This window comes from Erpetoichthys calabaricus, chromosome 2 (genome assembly GCF_900747795.2).
Source record: "Erpetoichthys calabaricus chromosome 2, fErpCal1.3, whole genome shotgun sequence".
In the NCBI taxonomy this organism is placed as follows: domain Eukaryota; kingdom Metazoa; phylum Chordata; class Cladistia; order Polypteriformes; family Polypteridae; genus Erpetoichthys; species Erpetoichthys calabaricus.
In genome coordinates, this window is record NC_041395.2 from 111,820,456 (window position 1) to 111,838,046 (window position 17,591).

A 17,591-nucleotide genomic window follows, 5' to 3' on the forward strand; every position below is an offset into this window, starting at 1 on the left:
AATTTCATCCTATCCATTACCACGATCAAGGAGAGATGGCCTAGCTGGGCTAATCCAGCCCTTAGCCAGAAGGTGCCTGAATCAAAGTAGTGTTACGGCAGATGTAATAAGTCATCACAATTATCAGCTGTTTGGAGAACAGTACAAATGTAAAGACACATTTCATTTCTGTGGGCCCATGAACAGAACCTCCCTTTTAATTCAATTATTATTCAATTGTTATCATTTATCCATCCATCCATTTTCCAACCCACTATATCCTAACTACAGGGTCATGGGGGTCTGCTGGAGCCAATCCCAGCCAACACAAGCCGCAAGGCAGGAAACAAACCCCGGGCAGGGCGCCAACCCACCGCAGGGCACACACACACCCACACACCAAGCACACACTAGGGACAATTTAGAATCACCAATGCACCTAATTTGCATGTCTTTGGACTGTGGGAGGAAACCGGAGTACCCGGAGGAAACCCATGCAGACACGGGGAGAACATGCAAACTCCACGCAGGGAGGACCTGGGAAGTAAACCCAGGTCTCCTTACTGCGAGGCAGCAGCACTATCCACTGCGCCACCGTGCCACCCTGCTTTCATTTATTAAGGCAATTTTCTTTAAAAATTCACTTCTCATAATGATGTGCTCATACATACTCTATATCACATTCAACTGAAGTTAACTTTATTTTCCAAAAGGTTCAGTGAGTCGAGATATAAGGTACTTACATTAAAATATGTGACTTCTGTGCAATAAAGTTGAATAGTTGTTAGTGGAACTATTTGACAGGTCCAGGGACTTAAGTTAACTTCTTGATCCAGTGTTGTTTGCATCCCAGAGATGTGCATGTTAGGTGAATTGGCATCTCTTAACTACACTGCTATGAGTAACACTATGTATGTAAATGAAAAGTCCCTGTGATCGACAGATGTCCTATCCCAGGTTGGCTCCTGCCTTGCACGAGATACTGCTGGGATACCGTCTGGCTTTTCATAACATAGCCAACGAATAGGAAACGGAAAACGGTGAGAAAGGAATTCAGAAATCAAGAAGAAATAAATACTTCTTGAAAGACGCAGTGTGCATGTAGAATTTCCGGCCAAGCAGGATTACATGTGAAAGTGATAAATAAATCAGGCTTTCTGAATTTACATACTATGGCCATGGCATCCTGATAGTTTTGTTGCTTGCATCTTGGACTTCCTTGAAATGAGGACGGTAATATGATCATTTTGCCTACACGTACGTTGTTATTTTCAGCGTTTGCTTGCATTGCATCTGATAGTTCCACGCGCAGATCTTGTTGATGTAATCTGAGATAGTTGAGACACGCGCCCTCTGTTTTAACATATGCATCTACTATGTACTGTTGGAATAGTTTGCCGCTGGAGTGCAAAATACTAAATGTATTCATCATTGCTAATCTGTACGCGTAAAATTGGCATTGAGTAAGCCTTATTCGCTTGGCAGTTCTTTTATCAGGAACATGTTGTAAATCTTTGTGCCGGCCAATGTCTCCATAAGGGAATAAAAGTGGGTAAATCTGTTCACAGGAGTTGCCTATGGGATAGATGCAAATGTCCCTTCGGCAGGCGTTTCGCCATCTTCTCTGGCGAAAATCACTGCAACATCGGTGTGACATGTCGGGGCATTGTATCATCATAAATCCTGCCTAGGGTTTTCCTTGAAAACCATTCATACAAATGCTGTTGGATTGGACTGAGTGATTTCATACATGTGTTTGTATGGTTTAGCGAAGGGGTTGATGGTTCTGAGCATGGAATCTAGCTGGAGAAGTACATTTTCGCTGCATGTAGAGATTGCTTTATTTTGTAAGCGTACTTAAGTAGCTTGTGCTGTGTCAAAAACATACAACTGTCCATATCCTGGAGAGGTAGAAGTGTTAGCGTATAGTGGAGAGATTTGGTGATAAATTTGCCCGTGTATTTTAAAACAGTATGGCCCGTGGCCAGTGTTAGCGTATAGTGGAGAGATTTGGTGATAAATCTGCCTGTGTATTTTAAAACAGTATGGTCCGTAGCCAAAAGGTTGAGTTATCTATGCACCCATGGAAGCAAATGCTAGAGAAGAGTTGTATTCTCGAATGTGTTCACGATAATTTTTAGCTTCTGATGTTTACTGTGTAAGAAGCTGTTGTAAAGACACAGGTGGCTCCCACAAAGGTGGTAAAGCTACTTTACCATTGTGGCAGCACCTCGAGTACTTGTTAGATGTATTACGCTCAGCAGGCCAGTATAGTACATGACATGGAAGAGGATGAATAGAAATCAAGAAATGCCGTGTCGACTGCGTGTGGGCGGGACCGGTTTTGAAGTGGAAGCAGGACGAACCAGAAGAGAAATATATATAAGAGATTGCTATGAAAATCACAGCTCCAGAAAAAATGTTGGATAGATTAAATTGACTAGTTGATGTTAGAATTAGATGAGTCTATTATTCTCAAACAACAAAAGCCATTTTGCCATATACTTGTCTTTTTTTATTTTTTAATTAACTGATTGTGTTTCTTTTATTTTGTGGTGCCTGCATGCCCAGTAGATCAGGATATAACAAAGACATAGTGCTGGATGGATCTACATTTGCATAACACATTTCACCCCACAATAATAAATCAGGGTAACCCAATTTGGTGTCTGGAGTCTCTGTGGCTGCAGGCTTTCATACCAACTTGTTTGTTAAATAGAAACCAAGTTTGTGGTTAGCAGAACACACTATTTTAATTAGGATTCCTACACCTTGTTTACGTTATTTGTTCTGTTGTGGTAGAAATCATTACTGGATTGTATTTTATTTTTCAGAGAAAATCAATATAATGTTTCATACACTGGAGAGGATTCGAGCTTTATTAGAAGGGACACTTAATGATGAACTCCCACACATAAAAGTGAAAATGGCATCACTTGTAGTGTGAATTTCAAAGATATAAATGTAGCCCTGTTATTAATTACTTATTTTGGGAGAGCTGTATTAAATTATGTAACTATTTTTAAGGACTGATACCAAATTAAGAGTGTGGTTAAAGTTAAATCCCTTAAAATTCTGACCCAGAATACCCCTTCAGTAAATGCAGCAAAGTGACTAATATCTAATGACATTGTAAAACAGGTTCAAGTTAAGCAGAATTATATCTTTACATATATGGAAAATCAGAGCACACACAAATTTAAAAATAAATATGTGACTATAGGGAAAGATACATAATTAAACATAAAACACAATAAAGTATACACTGGAAAGAAAAACATTGTCAAGGCACCATCTTAATTGAATACTTTGAAAACTTATTTTACTCTTTTCCTTCTCAGAGGAAATATTACAGCAAAGAGACAACATACTTTTAGGTTGCTGAAAATGTTAAAAAAAATGATGCTGCCTTATCTATCTTGGCAACAATATTAAAAAAGAGGAATTTTGAAATAGGAAATAATAATAATGTGAAAGGTCTTCTATCTGATTTAAAGTTTTTTAACAAAGGTGTAGGGTGTGAATTAGGAATATGAATAAAAATGTTTAAACGTTTATCCAATTTAAAGATGAAAATCATTTAGGAAATTAAATAAAAAAGTTAATTACCTAAGCCCCAACTCCTAAACCTGCCTAGAAATTACAATGTGCTTTTCAGAGAAGACAAGATTAGAGTACAGCATCAATATGCAATTTGACTAGCAAGTGATCAATCAAATTTGCATAACTGAATTAATTTAAGTATTAGAAAAACACAACCTGATAGACCCAGGTAAAATGGGTTGTGGAAACCTTCCTTGCCAGTCCTTCTCATTAGGAGCCCTCCAATGACACGCGCAATGAGAACTCATAAATAGAATAAGTGTTCCCACACTGGCACTTTTTATAACACAGTATGGAAGCAAAAGTGAGTTTTTACCCAAGCAGTGAGCAGACTAAGTAGACAGAAATGTTATGTTATCTTATGTTATGTTATGGTACTTTAATTTTCATGTTCTGGAAGGAATCAAGAAATGTGATTAGATAATGGAAGAGGGTAAGCTAAGGTAGGGAACACCCTGCTACTTATGCACATAAGCAGTCGCTAGAAGGAAGCCATGTGAAAAAGTACTTTTTTTGAGTTATTGCACAAATAAATGTTAGCATACTTTTATTGACACACTTTTTTGCATGAGCATTTATAATCACTATCTTTACATTTAGTTGAATTGATTTCATAACCAATACAGTATAAAGACACTGGCTGTCTTATCATAAAACTTTACAAGCTTCCTTTAATATCCTGCAGTTAACCAATTATGTCATTGAGTGGCAGTAAGTGACTTAAAGGATCAAGCAACTCTATAGCCATATTGAGCAACATTGCAGTAACCTCAGATCAGGTGTTGCTTCTTGCCTTCTGTGGTGTTAAATGTGATAGGAAAATCTGAGTAAATTACAAAAATTTCTTACTTCAATGACACAGCAGTGTTACATTCTCTAAGAAATCAATCAGATCAGTCTGAAAAGATAAATCTTTTTATTTTTTCAGTGAATGCTTCGCCTTCTGATGCCATGATACCCCTGTTGTACCTCATTCATTTGTATTTAAAAACTCTTTTTTCTTACTTACATAGTTATCACCAGGATCAGAAGATGATGACTCACATGATATGCCTGGTCGGGAGAATTTGGGCCGTATCCAGTTTAGTGTTGGATACAACTTCCATGAGTCTACACTAACAGTGAAGATCCTTAAAGCTCAGGAACTGCCAGCAAAAGACTTTAGCGGAACCAGTGACCCATTTGTCAAAATCTATTTGTTGCCTGATAAGAAACACAAGTTAGAAACCAAAGTGAAAAGAAAGAACTTAAACCCACACTGGAATGAAACCTTCCTGTTTGAAGGTGAGTGATTCAGAATAAGTGTTCATTGGAATTAGAACCTTTGCTGTTTCTTTCCATCATCAAAGTTAATCATGTTTTTCTTTATTAGGTTTTCCATATGAGAAAGTTGTCCAGAGAACGCTATATTTACAAGTATTAGACTATGATCGATTTAGTAGAAATGATCCAATTGGGGAGGTTTCAATCCCACTCAACAAGGTGGACTTGGCCCACATGCAGACATTTTGGAAAGAGCTCAAACCCTGCAGCGATGGCAGTGTAAGTGCAAATAGGACATTCTAGCACTTTGTACTATAGTGTTTTGGTAACAGTATGCTTTTTCATCCCCAACTCTGATCTGGATCTTTGATAAGTGACTGTAAGGTTCCAGTAATTGTTAGAATGAATCAGCTAGAGCCTTACCTATAACCAGCTATAAATTATAACAATTAAGGATCTATATCTAAGCCATATTCACCCAAATTCATTTTTTCCTGGTATTAACCTGAGAACCAATCCTGCCCATCCAATTCAGCATGCAAATAGACATCAAAAATTTGAAAGTATTGAAAATACAGTGTAATTAGCATTCAATTGATAATTCATACTCAGATTTAATGTCATCACAGTAATCATTTGACTAAATACAGCAACGGCATTACTATAAACCTTCATCACTTTTATTAGCACCCTTGGGAAAAGGTCCTCCTGAGTACACAGCACATCCAATGGGAATATCACCTGCTGAAACGGCATTTCTAATTTCTCTGGCAGGCCAACATATGTTGTTTCAGCCAGTGCTCATGTCCCTCTTTAAGGAAGAATATTGCTGAGCAATGATCCTGTCAGATAACACCCAGAATTTTTCAGCTCTATACTTACACCACTCGCCACACAGCTCATTTTAGCTTTTACTAAGGTAACCTTAGGCTGGCATGGTAGCACTATGGTGTATATTTTCTCACAGTTTTAGATTTCAGACTTCAAATTCTAGCCTTGTGACTGCATCGATGAAGTATACATTTTTTTTCATGTCATTATATTTTTTCCTCTGAGTATTCGGGTTTCCCACTACATCCATATACAGTAGATGTACAGGTTTGGTCGACTTGTGCTTTGTGTACTGCACTGCTAGGATAGTATCCACTTCCTTATCACGCTGTATTAGAATAAGTGAGTTTTCATGGTGAATGATATTAGCTGTTATGTATTCATTTTTGTATACATCAGTCTTTAATAAATTAGTTAACTTATTTTTAGATTGGACCTTTCCAACTATTGTTTCACATTGTCTTTTTTAGTCATTTGCCTATGTTTGCGCTTAAGATATACATTAGGTAACATCTATTTTATACCACAGCTAGCAATTCATAGTTTGATTTCTATAGTACTGACAGTCCATTATTAATCTCATATTTGGTTTGCAGGGAAGTCGAGGGGAGCTGCTACTTTCTCTTTGCTATAACCCGACAGCCAACACCATCACTGTGAATATCATTAAAGCACGAAACCTCAAAGCCATGGATATTGGAGGCACCTCAGGTAATAAATCCCTTATCTGTCTTTTTTGGTCATTGGATTCTTAAGAATGTGTCATTTGATGTTTTCTAAATAGGTGAAGGCCAAGTTATTAAGGTAAACGTGCAGGGGTTCAGCTTTGGCAGTATTCATCTAAGAATTACCTTTTTTTTTTGTAATTCCTCTCTTTTTCACTTGTTCCCAGATCCCTATGTCAAAGTGTGGCTAATGCACAAGGATAAGCGAGTAGAGAAGAAAAAGACAGTGGTTATGAAACGCTGCCTTAATCCAGTTTTTAATGAATCCTTTCCCTTTGACATTCCAACGGAGCGACTTCGAGAAACTACTATTATCATCACTGTCATGGACAAGGACAGACTCAGCCGTAATGATGTCATTGGAAAGGTAATTATTTACAACTCACTGTTTTTGCCTAAGTTTGTTAACCACATTTCTCCTGTATAAAAGTATAAGTTTACAATATTACTTGAAATGCAATGAATCTCATTTAATTACCTTCCATCTCAGAGATAATCTAACCATGAACTAAAGAGTACTGGGACAGTGTCTCACTGGTTTTGGAGCCACCTCCATTTTAAAAATATGTCAAAAATATGCATAAACACTATCAAAATCAGTGCATTGTTGCATTAACTTAACATGCTTATTCATAACATTATCAATGAAAATTCAATTTCTTCAGTGTCTAAGTTGTATTCATTTTGTTAGTTTTATTGGTACCTTAGGTAGTTATATACACTGAAATTTACATTGTGGTTATAAAACCTCAGAGGTCCACTTTACATAACCACCAGTTAAGTCTAAGAGAAGCGTTCTGATAGTATGAGGTGTGGCTAACCAGGTGTTATAGGCTACAAGTTTTATGCATATACAGTATGCATTAGGGGGGTATGGTCACCTCCACCCTACAGCTGCTTCACAAAAAGCCAGTGATAAAATAGATATGTACTTCTTCAATATACGACTGAGTTTTCAGGAACCATAGGAAGACAAGATGTGCCTGGCTAAAAATGATTGTTTTACATAAATCAGTTTCAGTTGAAGAATTCCTTCTGTGGCAGCTGCTGGTCAAGTGCCCTTACTGAGCCACGCACTACTGACTTTAAAGTTACAAAGCTACAAGGAAGTTTAACATTATGGAGAGCAATAGGAGATATCCAATTCTCCATTGATAAGACTGTTCATAGCTTTAAGTGGCACACCTCTGTGTGTGTGGCATCAGGCTCTCTCTGTGCTGCTGAAAGGTTACACAGCACTTTGATTTTTGAGGTTTGTGATATTTTTTTGCACGTGGTAAATACTTTATTTACTAAATAAATGCTTAATTAATATTCAGTTGTCAGAAAATTATATCTCATTTAGAGAGGTATTGCAGAAACAATAAAAAAAGATTTATCCCCATAGTGTTAAAGACTGAAATGAGACTCAAGAATGATTTACTCACTAAATCTGCAAAATTTTATCAACTTGTTAATGAATTTTTATATTTAATTTCTGTACTGTAGAGGGGAACAGTAAAGCACTGCTAAGGGGTGCTGCCTCTCGGCTATAGGGACCCTATTCTATCGGTACAGTATCCTAAGTTAGTGTGACATTTTAGGACCCACCTCCCAAACTTGTGAATGTTCGTTTGATGGAAATAATTTGAATGGACCCTTTGAGGGCACATAAGTAAATGTGCATTGTGATTGACTAGTTTTCCATCTGTGTCAGTATGGGTACATTGTACCATACCATATTTCACATTTCTAACTTGAGTGAAAATTATAGCACATTACAAAATACCAAAATAAAAAATACAACATACCAAATTACTAGTGTTAGATCTGAGGTGATGAGATGATGATTATGAAATAAGACCTGCATAGATTGCAGTTGATTATTGGAATGGTCAGGTATGGAGAATGTGTGGTTAGTTATTTTATTAATTATTAACAAAAAACTAATTTTATTATTATTATAAGCTTATTATATTATTATCAAACATGCTTTAACTTTGACTTTCGAAGATTAATTTTGCAACCATAATATTAGCAAAATAATTGCACAGCCTCAGTGTTACTACAAATATTTATGTTTTTAAGAGAAGGTTACCTGTTCAATAGATGGCTGTGGAATCTTCATATTTTCTGAATGCCTAGTTACATGAAAGATGTTATCTACATTTGGCATTTACTATTTCATTGTTAGAAAGAATATTATTCAGTAGTAAGTATTGGTGTGACTTGTTCTTTGCATTTAAATCCATTTAGAAATTATAAAAATAGCAAATTAAACCCAGTTATGTGTTGATTGCCATGTCTTGTTAGCTTTATCTAATTCTTCAAGTTAGAGAGGACTAGATGATGTAGGTTATGTCCTAATATGTGTAGTATTAGGGGCATCTTTGTATACCCCCATAACTCATAGATAAACTGTAAGCAAATATGTATTATACCACTACGGATAGAGTGAGGATAATATGGGAAAAAATATGACATGACATGAAAACAAACCAGCTGCCATTTCAGATCTCACTATGATGAACCAAAGTCTACACAGTGTGACTAACCAGCTTGCCACACCATCCACAATACCATGGCCTATGCACAAAACAACTCCCCATTCACCTTCCAAACCTTCTCTTTTTCCTTCCCTCCACATTTTGGCCGCACTGCCACCCTGACAGTCCAGTTTTTTTCTCACAGGTTGCTTCAAATTCCAATTCACAAAAGAAAAAAAGATGACATACAATTGTCTGTGATCATTTTTTTTATTTCAAATTAATCATTCCAGGTACTGTGCAAATCCATAGCAGTTTATGTGGCATATGCACTGTGATTACTGATTTGAGTACTTTTTTTTTTCCTTTTCCTTCATATATGTATCAACTTATTTTCTTCTGGAAGGGATTAGTGACATATTACTCTTCGCTGAGGCCGGCTCATATCATGCCTTGTGTTTGTGTGAATAGCGCTTATTTTAAATGTTTCTCTTAGCTGCACTAATGCCAGTGCAAGCATATCTATCTGTCTAAAAGGGTAACCAGATTTTGATTTTCAATGAAGATTACCAGGGGCAGAGATATAATCAAAACTTTACATATATTTTCATATAAAATGAAACTTTACTATCAAACATCTTCATTTATATTCGGTTTCTTAGTAAGCATTTTAAAAAATTTCAGGGATGTTATTTCTAATTTCATAATAGCAAAAAGGGAAAAAGAGAAAAATATAATCATATTTTAATATTAAAGATTTTACTAGTTTTCGCAAAGCAGGAGTCTTAACAGATGAGCTGCAAATGTAGACAGCTAAGTGCATCATAACTTAGGAAAAGTCCTTATTGGTTTTATAAATGATCAGTTTCAATGGAACATTTTAAAACATAGTGATATAAGCCTTACCAAATAGTCTATCACTTACTCATAAGTTGGTGTTGAATAGTAATGTGGCTTTGCTCAGTCCTCCATGCTTATACATGGGCCAAGCTGCTAAACAAATACTACACCACATACAAGTTTAAAAAATATACCTGTCTTAAATGGAACACACAAAATATATAGTTGCGCCGTTTGTTTACGCAGTCTGAGTAACGATCAAGAAAAAATCCCAAAAAATTTTACAGATTGTATAAGTACCAGCCAGACTGCTATTTTAGTTCTCAAAAAGAGCAGACAATGCACGTGAGGCTACCAGGAGTAAGCAGACAATATCTGTGTGAAATAACACATTAGATTTGCAAAGAGATGCAGTAACAATCAATACATAACTCAATACTTTATAGAAATAGCACTGTACTCTTGTGAAATAGCACATCATAATTGTGAAATAACGCTATACTTTTGCACAATCATGCAAAAATTTGTGAAATAACAATTATTTTGACTGATAGGAAAAAGCCCTCTAGTTTTTAAATTTATAAGAAGATCACTGACCCCCAAGGATGACTGCTAGAGTTGCAAATTCTGTAAAAATTTATAAGAAGATCACTGACCCCCAAGGATGACTGCTAGAGTTGCAAATTCTGTAAATGGACAAGAAGGACCTTAGTCAGAGACTAAGAGTTCATCCCAAGATTTTGGTGTTTTCTGTAGAATATTTTTCACAGAGGCTCATGAAGAATAACTTTTCCATAGCTTGAGAAGGGTTCTGTGAATCTATTCAACAACTCAAGAGTGGTAGGTGGGATATTGCCTAGGCTGTTTCAGCAACTAGGGGTACTGTGAAGAGGTGATAGGTACACTTAAAGAAAATTCCCAAACTGGATGACATTTGCTTTTCAGAGGAAACAGTGCCAGAAGTATTAGTTGGGATTGGGTCTGGTACAGCTGTAAGCCATGTCTTATCAAAGCATGGACATTCAAATGTTAATGGGAATTTACCAGGTCCTTCTGTATGTGTTTTGTGGACGTAGAGAAGCTTTATGACAGTGCTCCCCGGAGCATCTTCTGGAAGGTGCTTCAGACATACAAGGTTCTTGGGTTGCTGGTGGATTCCATTCAGTCCCTGTATTTGTTGAACAAACTCCATTTAACATGTGTTGGATTCCACTAATATTTTTCATGGATAGGATAACAAGGTTATCAAGGTATCCAATTTGAGAAATCTGACAATGGATGGTCAGATAACTTAAAGTGTTTTTCGATATTACACATCATTTTAAAAACTCGACATCTGATTATTGCTGTGTTTCTGTCGGGAATCAATGAAGCTTTTTCTTAACAGGCTGAAGTTTTTCTGACATTACTCAGCCCCTTTTCTAGCCTTAAGAAAAATAAATAATGTATACACGAAGAGCAGTAATACTAATGCTTCAAAACTGGAGATGTAAAAAAATTTGAGCATTTTACAGAAAAATAATGAGTAGGAGCTATGGTGTTTTGATACATCTTAGTATAAATGATACGTAACACTGATATTTTGTTTTATCTCTAACATATAAACTATTGAGACTGTTCCTTTAAAATGTGTTTTAGTGATTTAGTACATAAGCATTCATAAAATTAAGTTGATCTAATGAATTAATTAAAATGTCTTTTTCACACAAAGCTCTAGCAGCTTGTGAATAAATGAAGGTCTAGGCATTTTTTAGCCTGGAGGCTTTATGTGGGTAATGGAAATACATAGGGCTTATGTTTTTCATTAATATGAGTGGAAACAGGCAGATATTGAGAAGTCATGAACAAAATATTTTTGAGAAGATAAAATCAGCTTTAATTATGAAATAAAAATCAAAAGGATCAATTCTTTAAACACTTTTTGTTTTTCCTCCCCCTGAAGCAAGTTTGTTTTTCAAGTACCCATTTCAAGATAATTCAAGTCAGAGTTCATTGTTTCTGTTAGAAGTGATATCTATAGTTACATAAGTAAGTTTAGAAATGATAAAAATGGCAAATTAACACCAGTTATGTGTTGATTGCCTTGTCTTGTTAGCCTTATCTAATTCTTCAAGTTAGAGAGGACTAGATGATGTAAGTTATGCCCTAATGTGTGTAGTATTAGGGGCATCTTTGTATACCTCCATAACTCATAGATAAACTCTAAGTAAATATTTATTATACCACTACGGATAGAGAGAGGATAGTATGGGAAAAAATATGACATGACATAACAGAAAACAAAGCAATTCAAGTCAGAGCTCATTGTTTCTGTTAGAAGTGAAATCTATAGTTACATAAGTAAGTTTCAGTCAGATAAAGACAGTGTCACATTACGTGACTTCTAGTCATGGGCTGTGTCAGATTTGCCAACCACAATTGCTGATCTTGTTGCCAGACAATGACAATTTAAATGACTGAAAATCACCGGGCATGTCCACTTTACTGACCAATCACCAGTATTCCAGCACAGTTCTGCTCACCTCTTTTTGTGACAGCCAATATGTGATCAAAAAATATGGTGAATGTTTTAAAAAAGAAACGTTTATTGCAGTAAAAGATTTACAACTACTAGTCACCCTTAAAATACTCTCCTCCACTTTGAATTCACTTCCCCAACACTCCTGCCACTATGTGAAGTAGTTCTGAAGTTTTCTTTCGAGAGTTGTTTAGTTGGGCTGTCGTGGCTGCCTGGATGTCCTCAATGGATTGAAATCGTTTGCCTTTCATGGTCATTTTCAATTTAGGGAACAGCCAGAAGTTGCACGATGCCAGATCCAGCGAATAAGGTGAATGCAGACACAGCACAATGTTTTTATTCGACAGAAATTGTCATACTAGAATAGATGTGTGACAAGGAGCGTTGTCATGATAAAGAATGAAACAGTTTCAACATTTTCCTCGGTTATTGATGTTGAAGGACATCCTGATCTTTTCTCATCTTCTCATCTTCAACTGAGTCGGATCCATTACAAAATCGATCAAACCACTTGTAAACAGTCTTAATTGTCGGTGCAGTGTCACCATAAACCGATTTTAACATCTGATGGATTTCCTGAGTGTTTTACAATTTGAAATGACATTTCATGTTAATGCGTTGCTTGATATCCATCATTAACGACAAACTTGAAAAACACATTTGAACTCAACAGTGGCTCACAAACGACGGACAGTATCAAACAAGTTGAAACTTGTCACAAATTAGGCTCTATGATGGACATGTCAGAACCTGCATTGAATTGTTTTGAGCTGCGTTTTGGGTGGTACTCTGCATCAACATTCACCGTACTTTTTGATCACACCTCGTACTTTTGGATGAGCATTTATTGGCTATCAGCACTTATGCACACAGAGGCTGCCCCTACAAATAAAGACAAAATCAAGACGCAGACTGGTTGGAGTGATTCGATGGATATGTCACTTTACGTGACCTGCTTTACGGGAGCACATCACCGACTGCCACTGACTTGCTAAGATTATGTAATTGAAGGCTACAACTGAAAATCACTGGAAAAGTCCTATCCTTTGACTTAGCCTTAGCATACAAGGTTGATGCATACCATCATCTTGCCACCAGACCTGAAAAATGTAATGCTGAAATAATTAATTGTTAACTTCTTAATGAAATTTGAAGCATTACACGGAAAGACTTTTAGTTCTGAGACAAATAATTTGGCAACTATGGGAAATCCAGAAAATACTTTTTTTTAAAATAATTTTTCTAGAATATATTATTTGTGGGTACTCGTGGTTATCAAAGCTTCATACAGTGTTTAATAGGCAAGGAAATATATTTTTGGTAGTGTATTGATTAAAGGGGTTTGAAAATAAAACAGTAAAAGTAGTGATCTACCTTATTTAGTTTCATTTCTTATGGACATTTCTTTTTCTAAAAATGATGCAGAGTGCATAGCTTATATCAGGGAGTGTAACAAAGAAGTCAGGCTTCAAAACACTAGTCACAATGAACTTCACACTGTGCCATATGGACCAGAAAATGGAAAAACTATATTTCAGTCATTTTATTAATATATTTAAAATTGTAGAGGTTTATGTTGCTGTTAAACTACAGTAGATAATATTTTGATTTTCCCAAAGAAACATATAAAACATATTTTTGAGTGGTCTTTACTTATTTAAGAAAGCATAATATATTTGCTAAATTAGGTAAAAAAAACATCAATTTTATACCTCTTCAGATATGTTTTAGGGAGACTATATTGCTTGTTGATTCATCTAAAGTTAAATGTTTAAATAATTTCCTGGTTAAAATTCCCCATTTTAAACCTCATGTATGCAATTTAAGATTTACTAATTACTACAGAAGATTCAATTCAATTTAGATTTACTTTACATAGCATTTTCTGTGAAGACAACTTCACATTTATACATAGAAAAGAACAAAAATAAATAATAGTTGTATATCACAAATGGTTATTTAAATTTTCAATAATAATAAGGCTTTTTGCACATTTTAGTAATATAATATCCCCAGTTATGACTCAAAAATATCCTGTCTTGGAATGTAACTTACAAACATCTTCTTATATAATATGCTACCATGGCTGTCCGTTTGTCTGTCCAGGATATTAAATCACCTGTAGCTCACAAACCGTTTGACCTATTGACCTGAAATTTGGTACACATATACTATGTGACATCTACTATGTGCTTTCAGGGTGATGACTGACCTCCAAGGTTATTCATCTTTTTATTTTATTTTATTGTAAAATCAGCTCTCGGCAGCGGCCAGCAGTGTTGGCCATGCGGTGCATGCGTATGGGAGCCGTTCTCATCCCTACCACCTTCGCCATCACTTCCACTATCTCTTCATATCTTAAATCATTCTTGAGGCAGATTGAAGACTTAAGTGCCCGCTTAAATGAAAAAATTAGAAAAATGTACTAAGTAATTGCAACACAAACATTGACTTAATCAGTTTTAATGTGAAAAGATGCCGACAAAAGAATAGAAGAAGCGGGTCGCTAGGGTGGAGAAAAGAAAAGCTGCTCAGGAAGCAGCAAGTGCATCAACTTCTGAGCAAACAAATGCTAAACGTACAGAGAAAGTGAATGAAAATTAGGAATACTCAAGTCAAGTGTATTCACTGCACGTTATCATGCAGTGTGCCATTACTGGTATAACAATATTGCAAGTCATTGTTGGCTATTGCTCCTTAGTAAAACAGTCTGATTTGACTTTGACTTTGTAGCAGTGTGATTTTCATTTTGGAATTAGAACTGTTAAATCTCACTCTATGCTTGATACTCAAATACATTCACACATATAGATTTCCTGTTAACTGTTTTGTGCAGAAAGAAATGATGATTTTTGGTAATCGGTAACTGTTAGCTATAAAACTGCTCCTAAAGAATGAGCATATTTCCTAGAATGAGCTATTCACTTCTTCAAAGCTTCTATAAATAAAAAGAAACTTTCTTATTTACAGACTACAAAATGACAATAACTCAGTCCGACTTGTGTTTTTTTCTCAATTTAATGTTATGATTTCTAGATATAAAAATAGAGAGGCTGCTGCTGTCAATTTATTTTTCACACAATTTTAAACATATTACTCCTCATGGATGTGCTTTTCCTAAGATGAATAAAGTATAATCTGAATGTTTTAGTAAAGTAAGCTTTTGAGTTATTTCTTTTCTGGTGTTCAATAATCCATGTCTTTTCAGAAGGTGATGCTTGGTTAAGTATCTCCATGAATTTTATTGTTGGCTTTTTAACATCTAAAGGTCATCATGTTGTTATTACTGTTGCTCATTTATTATCTAAAGCTTTGCAATTTGTTCCTTTAAAGAAACTGCCTTCTGCCTTTGATATCATTAACATTTTATCAGCATGTGTTTACATTGCATGGTTTTCCCCTCTGAAATTATTTCTGGTTGAGGTCATTTCTTGTTTATAGACAGAATTATATTTGTGTATTTGCATTTCCAATCAACAATCTTCCAGTGACTATGTTTAATCAAATAGTCATAACCAAACACCCATGTAGAGATTTAATGACATATCATTTTTGTCCATGTTTTGACTTTCTAAGATGTTTGATATGATAAGTTGCCAGTAGTAAAGTTAGACACTAGACCTACTTTCTTCAACATATTTACAGTATGTCTTTAAATCTTCTGTAAGTTTCAGGTGTGAATACCTTAGCTGCTGACTTGAAGATAATCTGAACTGAATAAGAGTTTAAATATTATACAAAAAAACGAACACACAGTAATTAATATGGCAGGCCATTTTAACATTAATGTATGACACTCATTTTTGTTTGTGCAAATTTCTATTACCGATATTTGCAAATATATTTTAACTAAAATTGTAACTGGTGGTGTGTTGGCATCTAACCTCCAAAAAATATTGTACTCCTTTACTTGTTGTGCAAATGCTTCTTTTCTGTAAAAGCAATATGTTTAATACTGTGGATTGAGGTTATGATTTTAATCACAAGATGAATGTTTCAGGTGATCTCTTATCCTGTTTTATGTTTAAAGGTGGTTTTTACTGGCTATTTTTATGTTTTACTCATGTTATTTTTGAGGTCATACATCGAGCATGTTTGTTTTTTAATCACACTACCCAATAGAAAAGCTGTATATTACAGATTATGCTCAAGCAGTTGGAGGTTAAATAAAATTTTCTAAAACCATGCAAAAACACATTACCCCCTTGACTTCTGGTTTCCTTATCCAGTCCAATAATTAAGAGAGTAAGCTTGCTTAGTTGCCCGCTTGCTTCTGCTATGTTTCTTCATCCTAGTGTCTATTGAATTGTGTGCTTTGAAAGTGGCTGTTCATCCGTGCCTTTATATGGGTCTGAGGAACCTTTTCATTTCATACATCTGTTTCAAAGCTTTAGAGAATAACATTTCATCATTGCATAGGAAGCAGATCTATTGATATCCTTGACAAATGGGTGGCAGCTCAGGATACCGATACATGCATAAAAAATTGCATCTAGCGCGCTATCAGTTGTGAGAGTGAGCTATCCAAAACACTAGGTTTGGGAACAGGTACATACTAAAAGAGCACAACTACAACTTAATTTGTTTTTATTGGACTAACTCACTGGCCCTGAGCAGCACTTACTCTCAAGCCAATTATCAGTACTTGTTTTTTTAACAATGTCAGATGCATTTTATAGTTCTTTATTTAATTCTAAATCCACCGTTAATTGGAAATCCGGAAACTCAAAATATAAAAAAATCATATAGGTTATATACAACATATTGTGAACATCAATCTCCATAACTCTTTTGACATGAGGTCTGCTGAGAATCAGGTGTGAAAAATATTTTAATAAATGTTTTTATTAAATAAAATAAAGCATGGATAAGTAGTTTTACATTGAAGATAGTTTGGATTTACTAAAACACAGAGATTTAGCCTTTTTCAGCAACAGCTACAGATTGGCAAAATTCTCCTTAATTGCTGCTGCTGCATCTCAGGTGAAAGTGATATTTCAGTTTTTACTGTGTAATGTTTTTGCAGTATTCTTCTTATTCTCTAGTAGATAAGTAATTATAAGGTGTGCTAAATAATTAGAAGTTTTTAGTGAATTGGAAAGAATAACATTTTACTGTAACCTGGTTACCGTTCCTCTTGTGTGTCATACTAAGTGACCAAAAGAGTTTGTTGTCAGGGCAGGCATTCAGCCTTAAAATCTTCTGCTCCAATACACCCTTGATTATTAAAGTAAAGGTTTTTACCCCGAGAGATGCTGGTCTCCACAGATAGTGGAGGAAATTGATTTGGTGAACAATGATTTAATCTGGGTAAACCCTAAAATAGTCATTAAACTGGTGATGATGAAGAGTTTAGTGTAAGGGCAG

At 35.4% G+C, this 17,591-nt stretch overlaps 1 protein-coding gene across 3 annotated transcripts in view; it reads left to right on the forward strand.

Annotated features, from left to right (window-relative positions):
* The window catches only part of LOC114646258 (synaptotagmin-7-like), a 527,399-nt gene that overhangs the window by 498,071 nt on the left and 11,737 nt on the right, over positions 1-17,591 (forward strand). For all 3 annotated transcript variants that reach the window (XM_051921809.1, XM_028794371.2, XM_051921824.1), the window contains 4 exons: positions 4,596-4,866; positions 4,955-5,124; positions 6,273-6,387; positions 6,569-6,768. In XM_051921809.1, coding sequence (XP_051777769.1) covers positions 4,596-4,866; positions 4,955-5,124; positions 6,273-6,387; positions 6,569-6,768 — 756 coding nt within the window. The remainder of the gene's footprint in view (positions 1-4,595; positions 4,867-4,954; positions 5,125-6,272; positions 6,388-6,568; positions 6,769-17,591) is intronic.